The sequence below is a fragment of the Nomascus leucogenys genome, chromosome 12 (assembly GCF_006542625.1).
Source record: "Nomascus leucogenys isolate Asia chromosome 12, Asia_NLE_v1, whole genome shotgun sequence".
NCBI classification, from domain to species: Eukaryota; Metazoa; Chordata; class Mammalia; order Primates; family Hylobatidae; genus Nomascus; species Nomascus leucogenys.
Genome location: NC_044392.1, coordinates 9,321,515 through 9,340,913, shown reverse-complemented (window position 1 = coordinate 9,340,913; position 19,399 = coordinate 9,321,515). Strand labels below are relative to the sequence as shown.

Below are 19,399 nucleotides of genomic sequence, written 5' to 3'. Positions count from 1 at the left end.
GGTGCTCTCCTACTCCCTCTAGCTGCTATAGAGGATGTTCAGCTACCTTGAAGCTGCCATGTTGGAGAAACTTCATGGAAAGCCCACAAAGGGATAAAGGAGAGAACTGTCCAAGCAACTCCAGCTGTTCCAGCCCCAGCGGTTGAAGACTTCCCAGTACAGACATCAGACATGTGAGTGAAGAAGCCTTCTAGGTGACGTCAGGCCCAGCCACCATCTGACTGTGACCTCGTAACAGACCCTAAGCCAGACAGAACCAGCAGAGCCACTCCCAAATTCCTAATCCAGAGAAATTGTCATTTTAAGCTGCTGTATGTTAGGGTGATTTGTCGTGGTGCAACAGGTAATTAATACACCAATGTGTGCTATCCAGACTGTGAAACTCATCCCCTTTCCATTATTTCCACACACAAAAAGAAAACTTACTCACACAAGGCCTTTTTTGTAGTTAACCCACAAAAGATGAAAAGATAAATGATGTGAAACCAACAACTTAAAATTGAATTTGGACATCCCAGTTCTAAAAATCCTTTATAGGTTTACCCCACCCACCCCGAGCAATGCCCACCATCCCTCTCTTACATCCTCCTCCTCCTGCTCTCATCTTCCAACAAACTTCAAATTCTTCTTCACTCTGTTAGGCAGAGCAATTACTTTCTCTCAAGCTCTTTCTCCCAAACTCAGCTCCAGAACAACCTTTCAAAATCCAGAGCCCTTTGCTAACCTGCCCAGTGGAGTTGGACTTTTCTAGCTTCAACTAGGTTCATCATTTTAGCTGATCTGCCTGTGGCCAGCTTCCCCACACTGGACGCCAACCTAGTAAAACAGTCATCCATAAATCATAAGGAAAGCTAAGATGTCTCAAGCACCTACTATGTGCTGGTTCAAGGTTAAATGCCTCGCATGAGTCATCTCATTTCAATCTCCACAAAAACCCTTTAAGATAAGGACTATTTGCTGGGCACGGTGGCTGATGCCTGTAATCCCAGCACATGGGGAGGCTGAGGCAGGCAGATCACCTGAAGTCAGGAGTTCAAGAGCAGCTTGGCCAACATGGAGAAACCCCATCTCTACTAAAAATATAAAAATTAGCCAGGCATTGTGGCTCATGCCTGTAATTCCAGCTACTCGAGAGGCTGAGGCAGGGGAATCGCTTGAACTCATGAGGCGAGGTTGCGGTGAGCTGACATAGCGCCACTGCAGTCCAGAGCTTTTTAAGACTCTGTCTTAAAAAAAATATATATATATAAATATACATATATATATATATGTGGACTATTAGTATCCCCATTTTACAGATGAGGAAACTGAGACTTCATAGAGTTTTAGGTGCCTGTGATCGTATCTACAATTGTGACAAAGTCAGATTCCAAAGCATTTTACCAATATTGGCTAAGTGAGTGGGAGGGAAGGGAAGGCTCTCTGGAGTCAGGCTATGCTGGACAGTGGGGTTTGGAAACTGGTGAATAAAGTGGTAGTTGTTTCTATGAACATGGAGTGAGAAGGCCCAATCCTAAACACACCAGTGCTTAAGGCAGCTGCAGAGAATTAAAGGCAATAGAAAAAGGGGAGCTGGATGGCAGGAGCTCGGATGGGGAAGACTTCAAGGGCATGTGAAGATGCCAACAGCTTCCTGCCTGGAGGATTGAAGAAGGGTGGGCTTCGCTGGAGACCTCCAGGAGACAGATCTGCTTGTTGGGACAGAGGTAGGGAGGTGAAAGCGAGGTGAGGAAGTTGGGGGGTGGGGGAGGTGCACACAGCTCCACTAAAGAGCTGGAAGAGGCCGATGGAGTATTCATGAGACGGCTGATCCAGGAAGGACTGTGGCATATTAATATGGAAAAGGCTTGTTTGTTTGTGCTTGGAGAGGAAGGAGCCAGAGGAGAGGGGAGCAAGGTGGGCAGGAGCTGGGGAGAGCCTGCAGCAAGATCTGCAGAGCCCGAGGCGCTCTCGGCCTGGGCCCTGGAGAGGACGTGGGGTAAGTGATGGGGCACCGGCTGTGCGTCAGGGGGAAGGTGCTGGGGCCTGAAGGTCCCGAGGGGGACCTCAGACGGCCTTATGCCTTCTCACAAAGAAACTGGACCATCATCTCCGTCCCGCACCCCGGTCGCCCCTCGGATTACCAGGCTGAGGCGCCCGGGAAGCCCAGGCAGAGGACAGAGGGTGGGCGCAGGAGGCTGGACCGAGCGGGGCGGAGCTGGATGCCTGGCGCCAGCCTCCCTCCCCGCAACCCCGCCGGTCCTCTCAGGTGACAGCTCACGCCGGCCCCCGCCCCGCCCCCCGCATATTCAGGAGCCCCTGACCACCCCGCCCGCGAACAGCCAGCGCCGGAGGAGCGCCGGGAGACTCTGCCGTCGGTGGGTGCGCGGACCCGCACCAGTCCCCCGTGACCCCGCCGCCCGCCATGGCCGCCGCTGCGGCCTCCCCCCGCAGCCTCCTTGTTCTCCTCCAGGTGCTAGTGCTCGCTCTGGCGCAGATCGTAAGTCTCGCAGCCCCTCCGCTGCCAGGGTCCAGGGTGCGGGGTCTGGAGTCCGGGATGGAGGAGATCTGCCTGTGTCCCGCGCCTACTGACACCCCTATCCCGAGAGGCCACCTGAGGACAGCGCCGCGGGCAGGTTCCCTCGGTGGGTGCATACATGGTGCCCATCGCGGCACTGTGAATGGAGGTGGCTGAGCCGGAGAGTCAGAGGGGACCCGTCACGAGACGCGCGGCCCTGCCCAGGACAGGCAGCGTGGGGCAGGAGCTGGCGCCCGGTCCTGGCAGCCCGGGGAGCCCAGGTGGCGGGGCATACAATGGTGCTCATTCACCCGCTGCGCAGCCTCCGCCCCCGCCGCCTCCCAGGGGGCGCCGGCTCCAACCAGACGCCGCTGTCGCCCCGAGGCGGCCTCTTGGCCCTGCCCGCCAACCCACGTCTCCCTTCCGAGGGCCGCCGGGAGCTGCGGGCGCTCGGGTAGGGCAGAGAAGGGGCCCCGTCGGGTGCTGGGTGTGGTTCCGAGCTCGCCTGCGGGGCGCCAGCCTGGCACTTCGCGGCCTGGGGAGCTCTTGGGCACCGGGACCCCTGCCTGAGTCCGAGCTGGCCTCTTAAAAGGGCCGCCTTTTAAGATCTCTGATTGTTTAGAGATGGGCAGCAGGATGGAGCATCTCCAGCTGTGAGCTCCCTTCGTCTTGATATGACTTGTGACCTCCCTGAAACCTCACATCCACCAAGGGGCACTGAATTGCAGGCGAACGGGATCCAGAGACAGGGTCTGCTTTCTGGGAGATGCAGGCTCCTCCTGCTCCTCTGCAGCAGTCAGGACTTACCGGGCAGCTGTGCTGCCGAAGGGGCGCTCCGAGTGGGAAGATAGTACCCGCTTCACCTCCCTACACCTCCTTTCTCTGAGCCTCCCCCACTTTCCCGTCGGGTTTTCCTGCACCATGGGGAGAGGAGGAGGCGCTGTCTGTGCCTGTCGTTCACGTAAGAACAATAACCCGAGCCACCGCTCACTGAGGGCCGGCAGCCTGCTAGGCACAACCTTACATTCCATCTGTGATTTATTTGAGCTGTCCACGTCTCCATCTATTCCCCACCGCGACCGCGCAAGGGCAACCTGGCACAGTGGAAGGAGTCGGGCAGATCCAGGGCGGAGTCCTGGCGCCGCCGCCCACTCTCAGTGACCATGGACCCTTCATGTTCTGAGCCAGTTTCTGCGACTGCAAACTGGGGCCTGTAATAGCGCCCACCTCCCGGTTCTGAGTACTCTGTAAGATAATGAATGCATGTAATGGCACACAGTGCCTGCTATGCAGAAGGTTCTCAATACGTGGGAGTTCGCGGAGGAGGTGCGCCCCTAGGACCCCGCTCCCAGGGTCGCTTGCAGCCCCGGGGACGCCCAGCTTCCTGCACTGTCTGAGGACTGCCCCACCCCGTGTGTGTTTTTCAGAGCGGTCCACCGGGAGAGCGGGGCCCCCCGGGGCCACCGGGACCGCCGGGACCGCCGGGAGTGCCTGGATCCGACGGCATCGACGTAAGTCTCTAACCTGGGACCAGGGCGGGAGGGAGGCGGCAGACAAAGGAGAACTTTGTGAGCTCTGTGGTGGGGGTGGGGACTGGGGTGCCCGGAGATGTAGTGCCCCTCGTCGCCAGTAGGCGGCGCCGGCCCGCACCACAAGGACGCCGTTTGTTCTGCAAAAACCTCAAACCAGCCCTGACATGCGGAGCCGGCTATAGCCGCCGACGGACAAGGAGCTGCTGTTCAGTCCGCCGGCTGCAGCTCACGGCGAGGCCTCACCCCCCTCCTCTCCTTTCCCCTCCTTGTGGGGTAGGTGGCGCCTCAACCCCTCACCCTGCCTCTGGCACATCTGGACGCTTCTTCAGGGTCGCTTGGGAGCCTTGGCCAGACCACCAACCAGCTTGGGCCAGACTCCTGTCTCTTCCCTTCGGTTTTCTCTCCCCGATTTAGAATCAGCTGGGCTTACTCCCTGCAGGGTGAGGGTTAAATACCTCATTCTGAAAGCTCCCGCGGGAGGGCCACTTGATGTTTACCAGTCTGGACAGACTTCTATTCAACCTGGTGCCCCCACCCCCCAAACACAGGATGCTGGGCCCCCGGCCAGGCCCTGGCTGCTGAGGGCTCTGAAATGCCTGGAGGCCTCTCTGGGGCTGAATCGGACTTCACCGGCCCTGCCTGCCCACCACCAAGTGTCCTTTGTCACTGGAAGGAGGTCCTTCCCTCCTTGGGAACACTGAATTTCCCCCTTACAGTCCCCCTTGGTCCTTGCCACTGGCTCAGCTTCCCGTTCTCCTGCCCTACAGTCTGGAACAGAGCTGCTGCCCACCTCGCTCATCCCCCTTCACGTTTCTCCAAAAGCCCCAACCTTCCTCCCACACGTGCCCAAATCCAAGAGGCATCAGCTTGGAGCCCCCAGCCCTGGTAGTGGGTCTCACAGCTGGCATCTCATGACATCGGCATGTCTGTACCTTCTTGCATGTTGCTGTCACCCTCTCCAGCCCGGCCAGGGTTATTCTCATGCTCCTATGATTTGTTTTTGGTTTTTATTTTTGAGGAAAAGGGGGCTCTTTTCCTAAAGATTGCAAGGCTTAGGGGACCTGGACAGAAGAGAGGAGAGTGAGAAGGAGAGCCTTTGGCAGCGGCCTGCCAGGGCCTGTGTGTGCCCACTTGGGGTAGCATGAGCCATAGTATGCTGTCTCACCAACTTGTATCTTGCAGGGTGACAAGGGGCCCCCTGGAAAAGCTGGCCCTCCGGTGAGTGCTTTATCCTCTTTGGCCTTTGACCCTTCCTGCTCTTGCCCTCCTCTGGCTCATGTTTGTTCCATCTCTGTTTTCAAGGGACCCAAGGGTGAGCCTGGCAAAGCCGGGCCAGATGGGCCAGACGGGAAGCCCGGGATTGATGTGAGTAGCTGAGTGTGGGGTGGGGTAGGGTAGGGCTCTGCCAATTGACCTCCAGGGCCTGGCTCTGGCATCTTCACTGATCTGTTCAGAGATGGGCAGCAGGATGGAGATTCTCCAGCTGTGAGCCCCCCTCACCTTGATATAACTTGTGACCTTCCTAGAACCTCACACCCACCCAGGGGCGTTGATTTGCGGGCAACCGGGGTCCAGAGAGAGGGTCTGCTTTCTGGCAGGTGCAGGCTCCTCCTGCTCCCCTGCAGCAGTCAGGACTTAGTCTCACATTTCTGGCCTCCAAGGATCAGGCTGAATATGTTGGGTGCGGCTGTCCTTGTGTGCCCTGTCCTTTCCTCCGCTCTTCCCCCAACCCCTGCCCACAGCCCCACGACTCTCACAGAGTCGTGACTCAGGAAAGAAACATCATTTAGCTGATAGCACAGACCTCCCAGGGGGCCCCCAAGGTCACAGGCTCCTGAACACAGCCAGCCCCAGGGGCATTAGGACAACATCTGGTGGGGGTTACACTGGGTCAGTCACTGAAAGATGAGAGAAAGGAGAAACCCCATGACTTGCCTCTGCCCTGCTATCTCATGAGGTGTGACCAGGGCCGGGACAGTCACCAGGGCCCCTTCAAACTCCTCCACACCCTGCAACGATTGCAAGGCATATTGCCTTCTGCATTGCATCGGTTCTCACATCCACCCAGAGAGGCACCCAGAGGAGAAACTAAGGCTCAGAAAAAGTTGCCAATGGCCAGGCATGGTGGCTCATGCCTGTAATCCCAGCACTTTGGGAGGCCAAGGTGGGCAGATTACTTGAGGTCAGGAGTTCAAGACCAGCCTGGCCAACATGGCAAAACCCCGTCTCTACTAAAAATACAAAAATTACCCACATGCCTGTGGTCCTAGCTACTTGGGAGGCTGAGGCACAAGAATCATTTGAACCCAGGAAGAACGGGGGTTGCAGTGAGCTGAGATTGCACCACTGCACTCCAGCCTGAGCAACAGAGTGAGACTATGTCTCAATTTAAAAAAAAAAAAGAAAGAAAGAAAGAAAAAGAAAAGAGAAAGGAAAGAAAAGAAAATGAAAAAGTTGCCAAGGCAGGACATCAAGCAAATGACCAATCTTGATCCATGGCTAGGTCTTCTAGACTCCTGAACCCGGAGGCCTGAAGCCTGGGCCTGGCATGAAGCCAAATATTTGGGCTTTGGTTTCTCATCTTTCAAAAGAAGGGAATTGTTCTGCCTGCCTCCAGGGTTACTATGGGAACGGGGGAGAAGGAAAGAAAGGTGTCGGGGTTCCTAGGCCTTCATGAGGTATGGCGAAAGGGAGCCTCAGCCCACCCAGGAGGGACCCTTGAACCTGCCCTGCTCTGTGGGTCAGGGAGCAGTTTGGCCCTCATTGATCCTACATTTTCATTCTTCCCCAGGGTTTAACTGGAGCCAAGGGGGAGCCTGGCCCCATGGGGATCCCTGGAGTCAAGGTAAGGGGCCTGCTGGGGCCTCACATGGGCAATCTAGGGCCAGCGTTTGGGAGTGGCTGTGGAGAGGAAGTAGGAGCCGGGGAAACCCCAGTCTCTGAGCCTTTCTTGTTGCTCCTGCAGGGCCAGCCTGGTCTTCCTGGTCCTCCTGGCCTTCCAGTGAGTACAACCTGCAAGGGCTTCGAGGGACTCTTGGGGGAGAGGGGACCTGCAGAGGGAGCCATGAAGCCAATTTTCTTTCTTTCTGTTCCAGGGCCCTGGTTTTGCTGGACCTCCTGTAAGTCCTCAGAGATGGGGCAGGGTCCCCAGAACTCCCAGGGAAGGAGGGGACAACAGAAAGGCTTCGAGGGAATGGCTACCATGGGGAGGAGCCAGCTTGCTGTGATAGTGTCAGCAATAAGTGGACCTGCCAGAGACCCAGGGCCAGCCCACTCTGGGCCTGTCCACTGGCTCTGCAATTCTCTGGTCCTTAAAGCCTCAGTCTGTCAGTCTCTCTGGGGTTGGCAAAAAAAAAAAAAAAAAGTAAAAGTGGAGAAACGGGCTTTGGGTGCCTGTCTCTACCTTCATGCCCAGGGTATCTGACCCTCTGAGGCATCCTGACCATCAACTCTCTGCTCCCCAGGGGCCGCCTGGACCTGTCGGCCTCCCTGGTGAGATTGGAATCCGAGGCCCCAAGGTGAGCCCCAGCCACCCTCTGTTCACTGCCTCCTGCCTTCTATCTCCAAGCTGGCAAGCTGGGTGGTCTTTCTGGAAGTTCCTGGGCCTGCTCCTGGCCACTGGGAAACTCCTCCAGGTCTGGGGCAGAAGCCTCTCCTATGAGCCCATCCGGCACTAGGTCTTTTAGGGATGCCAAGGGCTGGCCCCATCCCCTGTCAATCAGGCCTTGATCTCCCAAGACGGTGGATCTCACGAAGTGACCGGGAAGACAGGGTGGAGAGGGCAGCGGCAGGACCTGGAGGAGGGCACTAGGGTAAGCTGGTAGGGGCTGGTCAGGGGTATGATTTGGGCTTCTTTTGCTTCCAGGGGGACCCTGGACCAGATGGACCATCGGGGCCCCCAGGACCCCCTGGGAAACCTGTAAGTGTCCCCAGACCCCCGACATGGCAAAGTGCAGGGGAAGGAGAAGGGTCTTTGAGCAAGCCTGAGGAGGGAAAGGGTCAGGCCAAGCTCCATCTTCATGTCTCAGGGTCGCCCAGGAACCATCCAGGGTCTGGAAGGCAGTGCGGATTTCCTGGTGAGAGGCGATGTCTGGGGCGGGGCTAATGCAGGGAGGCGGGGCCACGGAGATGGGGGAGGCGGGGCCCCGGAGATGAGGGTGTCGGGAGAGATGGGGAGGGGCTGCAGTGCAGGGGTTCCACCAGGTGAGGCGGAGGAGAGCACGGGAGTTGGAGAGATGGGGGCGCACTGCCCAGCTGATCACAGGGCCCTGTGGGATTTTCTTTTTCCAGTGTCCAACCAACTGTCCAGCCGGGATGAAAGGTCCCCCAGGTCTGCAGGGAGTGAAGGTGAGAGCTCCTGACCTGAATCTTGGGAGGGTGGTGCAGGTAGACAGGAGGGGACCTCGTATTGAGCTCTCTCCTTCCCTTCAGGGGCATGCGGGCAAACGCGGGGTTCTGGGTGATCCTGGCCGCCAGGGGAAGCCGGTGAGTGCAAGGGCTGAGGGCTGTGGGTCAGGGATACGTGGAGATGGTCCTACAGGGCTCTGTCCCCTTCTTCATCCCTTTCCCTTCCCCTTCCCCTTCCCCTGTGGGTTCTGGGGACAGAGCCTTGAGCCGGGGGCTGGAGGCCTGTGCTCCAGGTTGGCATGTCTCTGGTCATGTCTCCTTGCTTGGCCTTTCTCTATCTGTAACACGGGACTGTAGGGTTTGTAGGAGTCCTTCCTGTCTGCTTGTGCTGGGGGAAAGAAGTGGTATCTTTGTTTGTCTGTATATGTGTCTTTCCATCTGCCTGCCCGTCTTACAGCTCATCCCTGCCCTTTAGGGTCCCAAGGGAGATGTGGGTGCCTCTGGAGAGCAAGGCATCCCTGGACCACCGGTAAGGAACACCTTGCCTCAGTGGCCCTCTTCTCCCTCACCCCAGGAGCCCTTAATAGAGTCATTCCCCTGCTCAGGCCTCTAGCTTGTAAAAGAGACACCTGTGTCTAGCTGGGAGCATCTCTGGATGGGGAGAGGGAGGCTGAAACTGTCAGGAATGAGGGACAGGAACCAGAGCTGTCAGCAAGAAGCCCAGGCAGAGGTCCAGGTCTGCCACTGTCCCTTTGAGTAATGCAGTGAGTCCCTCCTCATCTCTGAACCGCAATGTCCCATCCACAAGACAGAGACTCTGCTGCCTACCTCAAAAGGGCACTGTAAGATTGAAGGTGGGCATCAGACAAGGTATCATGAAGTGGGCCTTGCAATTGCCATTGCTGTCATTTTTCTGTCTCAACAGGGTCCCCAGGGCATCAGGGGCTACCCGGGCATGGCAGGGCCCAAGGGAGAGATGGTAAGTGAATCTTGGGGTGTTCTACAAGAGCTTCCAGGAGCTGCCTTCTGACCCCTGGAGTTCAGCCAGGACTGACCTGCAATCCTTTCCTCTCCCCAGGGCCCTCATGGATATAAAGGCATGGTGGGCGCCGTCGGTGCCACTGGGCCACCGGTAAGCCTGCTTTTGCTCCCCTACCCCCGAGGCTGGAGCTCCTACGGCTACAGCCACAGAGTGGGCCCATGGCTCCCCCTGAGCCTGTGTGACCTGGATTCCTGCTTGTCTTTCTTGCCAGGGTGAGGAAGGTCCTAGGGGACCGCCAGGCCGAGCTGGGGAGAAGGGTGACGTGGTGAGTCCTCGGGCACCCGTTGTTCAGTCAGGGCCCCTGGGGAGTACTGGGCAGGACAAAGCTCCCCCTAAGGCTGTGTGTGTGTGAGAGTGTGTGAGTGTGTGTGAGTGTGAATGTGTAGTGGTGTGTGAATGTGAATGTGTAGTGTGTGTGTATGTGTGTATGTGAGTGTAGACTGTGTGTATATAAGTGTGTAGAGTGTGTATGTGTGAGGCTGTGTGTGTAGTGTGTGTATGTGTGTGTGAGGATATCTCTGAGTGTGTGTGTATGTGTGTGTGAGTGTGAGTGTGTGTGTGTGAGAGTGAGTGTGAGAGTGTGTGTGTCTGCACAAGTGGGTGACCTGCTGGGGAGGACCATCTGTGCCAAGAGCCCAGTCAGCCCAAATTCAGACTTTAGGAGAAGCCCTGGGATCCAGTCCCATGGCCACTGGGGCCAGACAATGAGATTCCAGCAAATCAGCCATGGGGCTAATGGGATTTGGTCTGGATCCCAGTTCTCTTAACTCTTTTTCTTTTTTTTTCTAATTAATAGACCTGTTGGGGGAAGCAGTTTTAAGTTTACAGAAAAATGGAGCAGAAAACACAGTCAACTGTTATTATTATTTAGTTTTTTAAATTATTATTTTCTTTTCTTTTTAAAATTTAAAAAATTCTTATACTGTTATTTTTCTATTAGACAGCAGAGATCACCCAGTTGTTTTGTTTTGTTTTGTTTTGTTTTGTCTTGTTTTGTTTTGTTTTGTTTTTGAGATGGAGTTTTGTTCTTGTTGCCCAGGCTGGATGGAGTGCAATGGTGCGATCTCGGCTCACTGCAACCTCCGCCTCCCTGGTTCAAGAGATTCTCTTGCCTCAGCCTTCCAAGTAGCTGGGATTACAGGCATGCGCCACCATGCTCAGCTAATTTTGTATTTTTAGTAGAGACAGGGTTTCACCATGTTAGTCAGGCTGGTCTCGAACTCCTGACCTCAAGTGATCCACCTGCCTCGGCCTCCCAAAGTGCTGGGATTACAGGCGTGAGTCAACACGCCCAGCCATACCTAGTTTTTTAATGCAATTTTTAAACTATACAGAAAACCAGTGAGAGTGATATAAAGAATCTCCATGTACCTATCACACGTTCCAATTCAGTTATTAACATTTTGTCATTCTTGTGTCCTCTATCCCCCAGCCCCCTCCTTCCTCTGCTTGTGTTATTGCTTTGCTCTGATGTTTTCAAGTAAATCCTAACATCCTATCATCTCAGCCCTAGATACTTTTGTACATATCTCTAAACAATAAGTACTCCTTCTCACATAATCACATTATCACAACGGAGAAGATAAACAAGGACTCCCTAACATCATCTAATGGCCAGTCTCTGTTCAGTTTTTCCCAATTATCTCAAAAATGTCTTTTCCTGGTTCTTGTTCAAATTGGGACTCACATAGCATCCACACACTGCATTCGGTTGTTGTGTTCCTTTGGCTGAGTGGAGTGTGGGGCCTTGGCCAAGGTCTCAGTGGATGCTGGCTCCCACCCCTGCTCCGGCTCAGCCCAGCCTGGCCTCCTGGCACTGACTTCTCCTCCCTCCTGCTGGTGCCAGGGCAGGAAGGGTACTACCAAGGGTCTCTCCTCCAGCCCCTGCACGGTGTGGCCTGTGCCAGAGGAACTCTGGGACCCAGAGGCCGCTGTTCTCAGTGGTTCCCCTCTCTGCACAGCCAGACAGGGGCCCGACATCCTGAAGGTGACCTGATCTGTCTCCGCTTTGCAGGGCAGCCCAGGTATTCGTGGACCCCAGGGGATCACAGGCCCGAAAGGAGCAACGGTGGGTGCCAGAGGCCTAGGCCCACCAGGGCAGAGGCCAGGGCCCAGTCGCTTTGTCCAAACCCCCAGAAGAGAAGCCTGGGATGCTAGTCTGAACTCTGCAACTGGCGGGCTGGCTCTGTAACCTCAGGAAATGCCTCCCTTTCTGTGCCTCAGTTTCTTCACCTATAAACAGGGGTGATGACATAGAGGAGGTCATGGGGAGCTTGCAGCAGTCGGGGACACCACCCTCCACACTAGGGAAGGACTGTGTTCTGTGACCCTCATCCCCTTCCCACTTCAGCTCCCCTCCCCCAGTTGGCTGGTGGGGCTTCCCGGGATGAACAGAGCCACTCCCTGCCTGCACACTGCAGCTGTCACAGAGGAACAGGGGTGGGTGGCCGGACCCCAGACATCTCCGCATTGTCACTCTCCCTTGAACTTTCCTCCTGAGTAGGGCCCCCCAGGCATCAACGGCAAGGATGGGACCCCAGGCACGCCTGGCATGAAGGTAGGAGTGGGGCTGCTGATGGGACTGGGGCAGGGGCAGGGCCTTGAGTCCTGGATTCTAGACACCAAGAGCCTGGGGTCCTCAGGTCTGTCATGGACATGCCCTTTCTTACCTCTGGATCTCAATTTCCCTACCTGCATCTGGGTAGAAGCCATGGCCCTCTGGCTGGAGCTTTAATTTGTATCTCTGGTTATCTGTCTATCCCAGGGCAGTGCAGGACAGGCGGGACGGCCAGGAAGTCCAGGCCACCAGGGCCTAGCGGTAAGTGTCAGGTGGAGCCACAGGGGCTGGCCAGGGGCTAGTGGCTGATGAGGTTAGAATCCACACACACCCGGGGCTCTTGCTCAATCACCACCTCCAGCCTCATGACCAACTCTGTGGCCCCTGGCCTGGCGAAGGCTTCATCACTTGGACAATTACTCTAGCCTTCTGTTTGGCCATTTCAGTCCTCCATGTTGGCTAAATGGGATCTGACAATTTCCACACTATAGCACCTTCCATGGCTCCCCACCGCCTCCAGGAAAAGGTCATTCAGTCCAGTCCTTCAATAAGTAGTTATTGAGGTCAGGTGCAGTGGCTCATGCCTATAATCCCAGCACTTCAGGAGGCTCAGGCGGGTGGATCACTTGAGATCAAGAGTTCAAAACCAGCCTGGCCAATGTGGTGACACCTCGTCTCTACTAAAAATACAAAAATTAACTGGGCATGGCGGCTCATGCCTGTAATCAGCTACTCAGGAGGCTGAGGCAGGAGAATTGCTTGAGCCCAGGAGGCGGAGGTTGCACTGAGCTAAGATTACACCATTGCACTCCAGCCTGGGTAACAAAGAAAGACTCCATCTCAAAAAAAAAAAAAAAAAAAAGTTATTGAGTATCTGAGGTATACTAAGTGGCAGGTAAACAATTATAAACAGGACAGATGCAGTCTTTGTCCTCATGGCTCATCTTACCATTCAATGACCACCATAATCCGACCCCAACCTGCCCCTCCTGCCATATCAGCAATGGCCCCTCTCTGTCCTTTCCCTTCTCAACAGGACTTGGCTTTTCTGCCTCCACACCTTTAGGCCTTTGCTGGTCCCTCTGTTTGAAATGCACTTTCTGGTCTCTTTGTGCCTTCTCATCGTTCAGGGCCATCTCCATTCCATACCTCCTGGAGTCCAGTCCATGGGAGCCTGCCCTCCCTCCCTGTGGGGGTACGGAGTGGCCAAACCTGTTTCTGTGCACACATGCAGACTTGTGTTCCTGCATGCACTCACATGGGCTCAGGCACCTGAGAGCACATACTCGTCTTTTCCCCATAGACCCTAGGTCTTGGAAGACAGGCCATTCTCTGTGCCCCACTCCTCTGCCACCACTGTGGGAAAGTACAGTTAAGTTCATGATGTGGTGGCTAGGCCTTCTGTCATTCAGCTCCCACAGGTGGGGGAAATCTGGATTGGGGATGGGAGGCAAAGCAGCAGGTGCATGGGGCTCCCCCATGCCAGGGCAGAAACTGACTTCAACTTCTTGCTGCAGGGTGTGCCAGGCCAGCCTGGGACAAAAGGAGGCCCTGGAGACCAGGTGAGGCGATCCCAAGCTGGGGACAGAATTGAGCAAGGAAGTCTGGGGCCAGGAAGACAGCAAGGCCCAGGCCTCAGCCAAGTCTCAGAGGCTCAGCCAGAACATAAGCCCCTTGGGCCTAACCACCTCCCTCCTGCCACCTCCCACCTATCATGCACTCCTCAGCCTGCCTCAGTGCAGATAGGATGGCATGGCTTTAAATCCAGAGGAGAAACAAACAGAAAAATCAGGAGCCAAGATGACTGAACCAAGAATACCCTCTCTCCCTCCCCAACTCATTTGGTTCCAGGCTCTGTTTAGGCTTCGTTGGGTTTCTCTGAGGCCAAGGGCCTGACTGGGCCATCCAGACTGACCTGAGAACTGTTTTCCTGCAGGGTGAGCCGGGCCCGCAGGGCCTTCCTGGATTCTCTGGTCCCCCTGGGAAAGAGGTAAATGCCCCCTCCACTGACACAAGGGTTCCTGCTTTAGGGTGAGGCCGTGGGGTGGAGCCCTAACATAGGGAGAGCTCTGAGTTAGTCTGGCTCTGCCCTGACCCAATGACCCGGGGAAGCTCTTTCTCCTCCCTGGGCCCGTTTCCCTATGTACATTGCAGGGAGGGTGGGGACTGGCTCTGTTCTGGAGTGTGACCTTCCTAGATGGCCAAGTTGACGGGCTGGGAATCCAGCAGGCAGAGTTGTTCATTCATTTATTCATTAAATAAACATTCACTAAACACTTGCAACTATGAGTCTCCTCCTCACATGGAGGGTATAGTTTAATGGAAGAAATAGACATGAAATAAATGATCACGCCGGGCGCAGTAGCTCATGCCTCTAATCCCAGCACTTTGGGAGACCGAGGTGGGCGGATCACGAGGTCAGGAGATCCGGACTGCGGTGAAACCCCATCTCTACTAAAAATACAAAAAATTAGCCGGGGGTGGTGGCAGGCGCCCGTAGTCCCAGCTACTTGGGAGGCTGAGGCAGGAGAATGCGGGGAACCCGGGAGGCGGAGCTTGCAGTGAGCCGAGATCGCGCCACTGCACTCCAGCCTGGGCGACAGAGCGAGACTCCGTCTCAAAATAAATAAATAAATGAATGAATAAATAAATAAATAACTGATCACATGGTAAGTAATTCAAATTGTGTTGAGTCCTTTGAAGGAAAACTACAGGGACCCAAAAGCATGGAACAGGCGGTCTGGGAAACCTTCCCTGATGAAGCAAATTAGCTGAGACCCAAGGGTAGGGAGGGGCTGGCCAGGTGTGGAAGGGTGGGTTCCACCAGGTCAAACGCTTAGCCCCAATTTCTCCTTCCTTCAGGGAGAGCCAGGGCCTCGAGGAGAAATTGGTCCCCAGGGCATCATGGGACAGAAGGTAAGTGCCTGGCACAGTGGCCCCTCCCCGGGGGCCTCTGCAGCAGCTGGCACTGCTGGATACAGCACCTGCTCCGTGCAGCCCAGCCTGTGAGATGCCTCCCCAGGCAGGGCCTGGGTTTGCTTTGCTGGTCTGCCAAATGGAGCACAGGACCCCCTGCCAGTGACAGCAGGAATGGAGGGCACCCTGGCCATGCGGTGCCAGGCCTGGGTGCGGGAGGCCACCCCTGCTGAGAGCTGCTGAAGGTGTGACCTTCTCTTTCCATTTCAGGGTGACCAAGGGGAGAGGGGTCCAGTGGGGCAGCCAGGCCCTCAGGGAAGGCAGGTGAGTGCAGGCCAGCTGAGGTGGGCAGGGCGTCATATCCAGGCCCCTCATTCCATTTATTCCTTTGGTTTCTTTTCTCCTCAGGGCCCTAAGGGAGAGCAGGGCCCCCCTGGAATTCCAGGGCCCCAAGGCTTGCCAGGCGTCAAAGGAGACAAGGTGCCAGATGGGTCTGGGAAACACCTGGGAAAGGGGCCCTAAAACAGGGGGAGTGGGGCCGGCAGGACTCAGATCTTTCTGGAGCCTCCAAACCTGCGGGTGGCAGGGTTCTGGTCTGGTCGGCGAGGCGGAGTTGGAAAGAGGGGTGTGGCCGAAAGTTAGACGGGGGACCCCGTGGACGGGGGAACTCGCCAAACCCCTCACTCCCCGCTTTCTCCAGGGCTCCCCAGGGAAGACCGGGCCTCGAGGCGGAGTGGTGAGTCCCAGCACCCCTGTTCCCAGCCACCCCCAACCCTGCTCCGCGTCCCCGCCGCCACCGCGCGTCTGACCCGTGGTTCTCTCTGCAGGGTGACCGGGGGGTGGCCGGCCTCCCCGGAGAGAAAGGCGAGAAGGTGAGCGCGCGGCCTGGGGAAGGGCGGGGAGCAGCGGCTGGCCCCGGGGTCCCCAGGGCTTCGTGACCGCGGCTCCTTGTGCCTGCAGGGCGAGTCCGGCGAGCCTGGGCCCAAGGGACAGGTGAGTCCTCCCCTCCCGGCGTTCTCCGACTTTCCTGGGCAGCCCTGGCACCTCCACTCTCCCGGCCCCTTCCTTCTCCCGGCGTCACCCCCTTCCTCGACCCCTACCCCCAATTCTCGCCCACCCCACCGGGCGCCTTCTCACCCGGCTCTGCTCCCACCCCATCCCCCCGCAGCAAGGAGTACGTGGAGAACCCGGCTACCCTGGCCCCAGCGGGGATGCGGGCGCCCCAGGGGTTCAGGGCTACCCTGGTCCCCCGGGCCCTCGAGGACTGGCCGGGAACCGAGGCGTGCCAGGACAGCCTGGGAGACAGGGCGTGGCGGTGAGTTGGGCCCCGGGGTAGGAGGTGATTCTTCTAGGTAGATCTGTTCTGGGGTGCGGCTTACCCGCCAAAGGCTAGGGGCTCCCAGAGACTCACCGACTTCCCGGAGACTGGTTCCAAGCCCCAGAGCAGACAGGAAGGCTGCGAGTGCAGCCTGAGGGATGACCCCGCGACCTTCCCAGGTAAGCCCTTGGCCCTGCCCAGGTGCAGTCTGTTCCTCAGCTTGGGAATTAATGACTCCGAACACCAGAGGCTCCTCCATGGCGGCCTCATGCTCAGCCAGGTGGGACAGGAGCGGTGGGCCCTTGTAGCCGGGGGCTTCTTCCTGAAAGGCCTCTGCTTTCAGGGCCGGGATGCCACTGACCAGCACATCGTGGATGTGGCGCTGAAGATGCTGCAAGGTGAGGGGCAGCAACCCCTCCCCACAGTCCGTCCGAGGGCATCGCCGCCCCCTCACCCCCTCCCGGAGCCTCCACCTGTTCACTTGTCTGAAAATCTGGAGTCCTGGGGGCTCCTTCCAGTCCAGTCTCTGAAGGGCTTCGGGACCTTGAATAAGTCACTCTGGGCCTTTGACTTCCACAAAACAGAGCCCACGGGAGGGAGAACTTAAACATGGTGCTTTTCTGTCTGCAAACCTAGGGGCCAGGGCCCATCGGGATGCTCTGCCTCCCCTAGTGTTACTGCTGACACCCATCTCATAGACCTCCCTCTCCCTCCCTCCAGAGCAACTGGCAGAGGTCGCCGTGAGTGCCAAGCGGGAAGCCCTGGGTGCGGTGGGCATGATGGGTCCCCCAGGACCTCCTGGGCCCCCTGGGTACCCAGGCAAGCAGGGACCCCATGGGCACCCTGGCCCTCGGGGCGTTCCTGGCATCGTGGGAGCCGTGGGTCAGATCGGCAACACGGGACCCAAGGGTGAGTGCTCCTCTGCAGTGGGCATGGGGGCCAGGCAGTGAGGATTTGTCTGGGCCGGCCATTTCCCCATTCCCTTCCCAGGATGACATACAGACCCTTCCCCGGTTCCTCAGCCACATGGTCCAGGAGACACTCCTGGGCTCTTTCCCAGTAGCAAACGGATGGCAATGAATGTACTATGTTATCACTCGGGGTTTCTGGGGTTTGTTTTTGAATGTGCTTAGTGGTACCCCATAAGCATCTTTCCATGTCAATAGAGGTGGGGCAGCAGACCAGCAGAGCAGTAAAGCAGGCAGGCTGGGGCCATACACGGGTGTGAATCCAGACTCCCCTTTCTCATCGTGGCTCTCAGACGAGTTACCTACTAATTTCCCTGGGCCTTTGGTTTACCATCTGTAAAATGGGGACACTGAAAGTACTAACCTCATCGTGTGGCAATGAGGACTATCCTTAGAGTAGTTTACACAGAGTTCATCTTAGTTCACTGTTTGAGACACAATAAATGCTAGATATTGTTATGCTTACTTTCCTGTGATAAAATGTATTGGTTACATAATCTTCCATCCTTTGTCTGCACCTTCCTTTATTTAACAAGCCCTGCATGATCATTTCCAACTTTCCTCTATTACAAACTAGCACAAAACAGGAAGAATTTCTGTGTGTGAAACGTAGCAAAAAATAGAGGAAAAGCATTTTCCAATTCTGAAAAACGAAGATTCCCTTTTTTGTCTACAGGAAAACGTGGAGAGAAGGGTGATCCAGGAGAAGTGGGACGGGGACACCCCGGGATGCCTGGGCCCCCAGGGATCCCAGGTAAGCCATTGGCCCTGCCCAGCTGCAGTGTGTTCCTCAGCTTGGGAATTAATGATGCATGGACACCGGGATCTCCTCCATGGCGGCCTCAGGCTCAGCCAGCTCAGTCCTTGATACCCAGCTTCTGCACCCCTTTGGAGCACCCTGGAGTCTCTGGGTGGTTCCAGCTCTGGAAGCTGGGCCTCTCAGGACTTCCCAGGATCCACCACCATCACTTCACAGAGGTGACGGAAGGGATGTCTGCTCCCAAAACTCACAGATTGGGAGCTGGGGGTAGGGGACAATCACAGAATCTCTGCCTCTAGGGCAGAGTCCCTTCTCCTGTGGCCTCATTTTCTCCATCTGAAAAATTTCCCCACCTTCAAAATTCTGGGCCTGAGACAAGAGGTGCCCCTAATGTCTTGACTTTCTCCTGTTCACAGGACTCCCTGGCCAGCCTGGCCAGGCAATCAATGGCAAGGATGGAGATCGAGGGTCCCCAGGGGCTCCAGGAGAGGCAGGTCGACCTGGTCTTCCAGGCCCTGTGGGGCTGCCAGGCTTCTGTGAACCTGCAGCCTGCCTTGGAGCTTCGGCCTATGCCTCTGCCCGCCTTACAGAGCCCGGATCCATCAAGGGGCCTTGAGCATCAGGCCCAGACAGAGCCTGGCAGGCATCCTGGCGGGAAGGACCAGGTCCCCTCTGGGTGGATATGCACCCATCCCCAACCCAGGAAACCATCTCCCCCAGGACCTTCTGTCTGGGACCCAGGAGTCCTGAGGAAAAGGAATTCTAAAACATGGGGGAAGGGGAGGTAGAGCACTGATGGGTGAAAAAGTGAGGCCAACACACGGGGCAAGTGGTGTCAATGGAGTCGAAGTGCTGAAGGAATGGGGCGGCTTTCCTTCCAGGGAGCATCATTCGGCCGTTACCAAAACAAACATCTTAATCTGTACCATTCTCCACTGGCCATCTTGTCCTCGGGTCAGTGGGACGTGGGCACCCCGGGAGGCCTGGGCCCTGCCCAGCTACAATTCCACACCTCAGCTCGAGGACTAATGACTGAGGTCTCTGCCAGTTCCTGATCCCATCTCACTCTCTGGACCTACCAGGTGACTGCTGCTGGGTGACTACCCTGAGGTGGCTATACCCTTAAGCCAGCCCCACGACTTCCTTCCCTGCCTCCCAACTCAGTATTTAAACATCATCTCCCTTCTGTTTCTCGCATAACTCCCTACCCCTTTCTCCCCAGATCCACCCAGGCCTTTCTGTAAATAAAAGCTCCCAAGTTGGGTACAAACCAGGATATTGGAGTTACTCTATCCCGGAGTTAACCAGGATAGAGGAGTTGTTGGGCTTCTCTTCTTGTGGATGGGGCAGTTGTTGCTGGGCCTCCATTGCCCAGGCAGGAAGGACAGAGGCTCTAGAGGGGGAGGGCAGGATGGGGCGTTTTCTCTGGGCACCTGAATTCTGAGCATTAGGATGGCATGGC

General features: G+C 56.4%; 1 protein-coding gene across 3 annotated transcripts; it reads left to right on the top strand.

The window, feature by feature from the left end:
* Positions 1 to 2,315: 2,315 nt before the first annotated feature.
* COL9A2 (collagen type IX alpha 2 chain) lies at positions 2,316 to 19,247 on the top strand. Of its 3 annotated transcripts, XM_030823564.1 has the most exons (32): positions 2,316 to 2,479; positions 3,925 to 4,008; positions 5,212 to 5,247; positions 5,332 to 5,394; positions 6,821 to 6,874; positions 6,995 to 7,030; positions 7,125 to 7,148; positions 7,494 to 7,547; positions 7,895 to 7,948; positions 8,058 to 8,105; positions 8,320 to 8,376; positions 8,461 to 8,514; positions 8,852 to 8,905; positions 9,302 to 9,355; positions 9,455 to 9,508; positions 9,630 to 9,683; positions 11,433 to 11,486; positions 11,922 to 11,975; positions 12,183 to 12,236; positions 13,493 to 13,537; positions 13,912 to 13,965; positions 14,838 to 14,891; positions 15,162 to 15,215; positions 15,300 to 15,371; positions 15,592 to 15,627; positions 15,719 to 15,763; positions 15,852 to 15,884; positions 16,060 to 16,206; positions 16,553 to 16,607; positions 16,930 to 17,118; positions 17,854 to 17,931; positions 18,354 to 19,247. In XM_030823564.1, the coding sequence occupies exons 1-32, from the start codon at positions 2,405 to 2,407 to the stop codon at positions 18,551 to 18,553; spliced, it is 2,079 nt and encodes a 692-aa protein (XP_030679424.1). In that variant the 5' UTR covers positions 2,316 to 2,404; the 3' UTR covers positions 18,554 to 19,247. The 3 variants fall into 3 exon arrangements, with proteins under 3 accessions (XP_030679424.1, XP_030679425.1, XP_030679426.1); XM_030823565.1 differs by lacking the exon at positions 2,316 to 2,479 and adding an exon at positions 2,865 to 2,951 and having other exon boundaries at positions 7,125 to 7,547; positions 18,354 to 19,213; XM_030823566.1 differs by lacking the exon at positions 2,316 to 2,479 and adding an exon at positions 3,669 to 3,744 and having other exon boundaries at positions 7,125 to 7,547; positions 18,354 to 19,213.
* Positions 19,248 to 19,399: the final 152 nt, after the last annotated feature.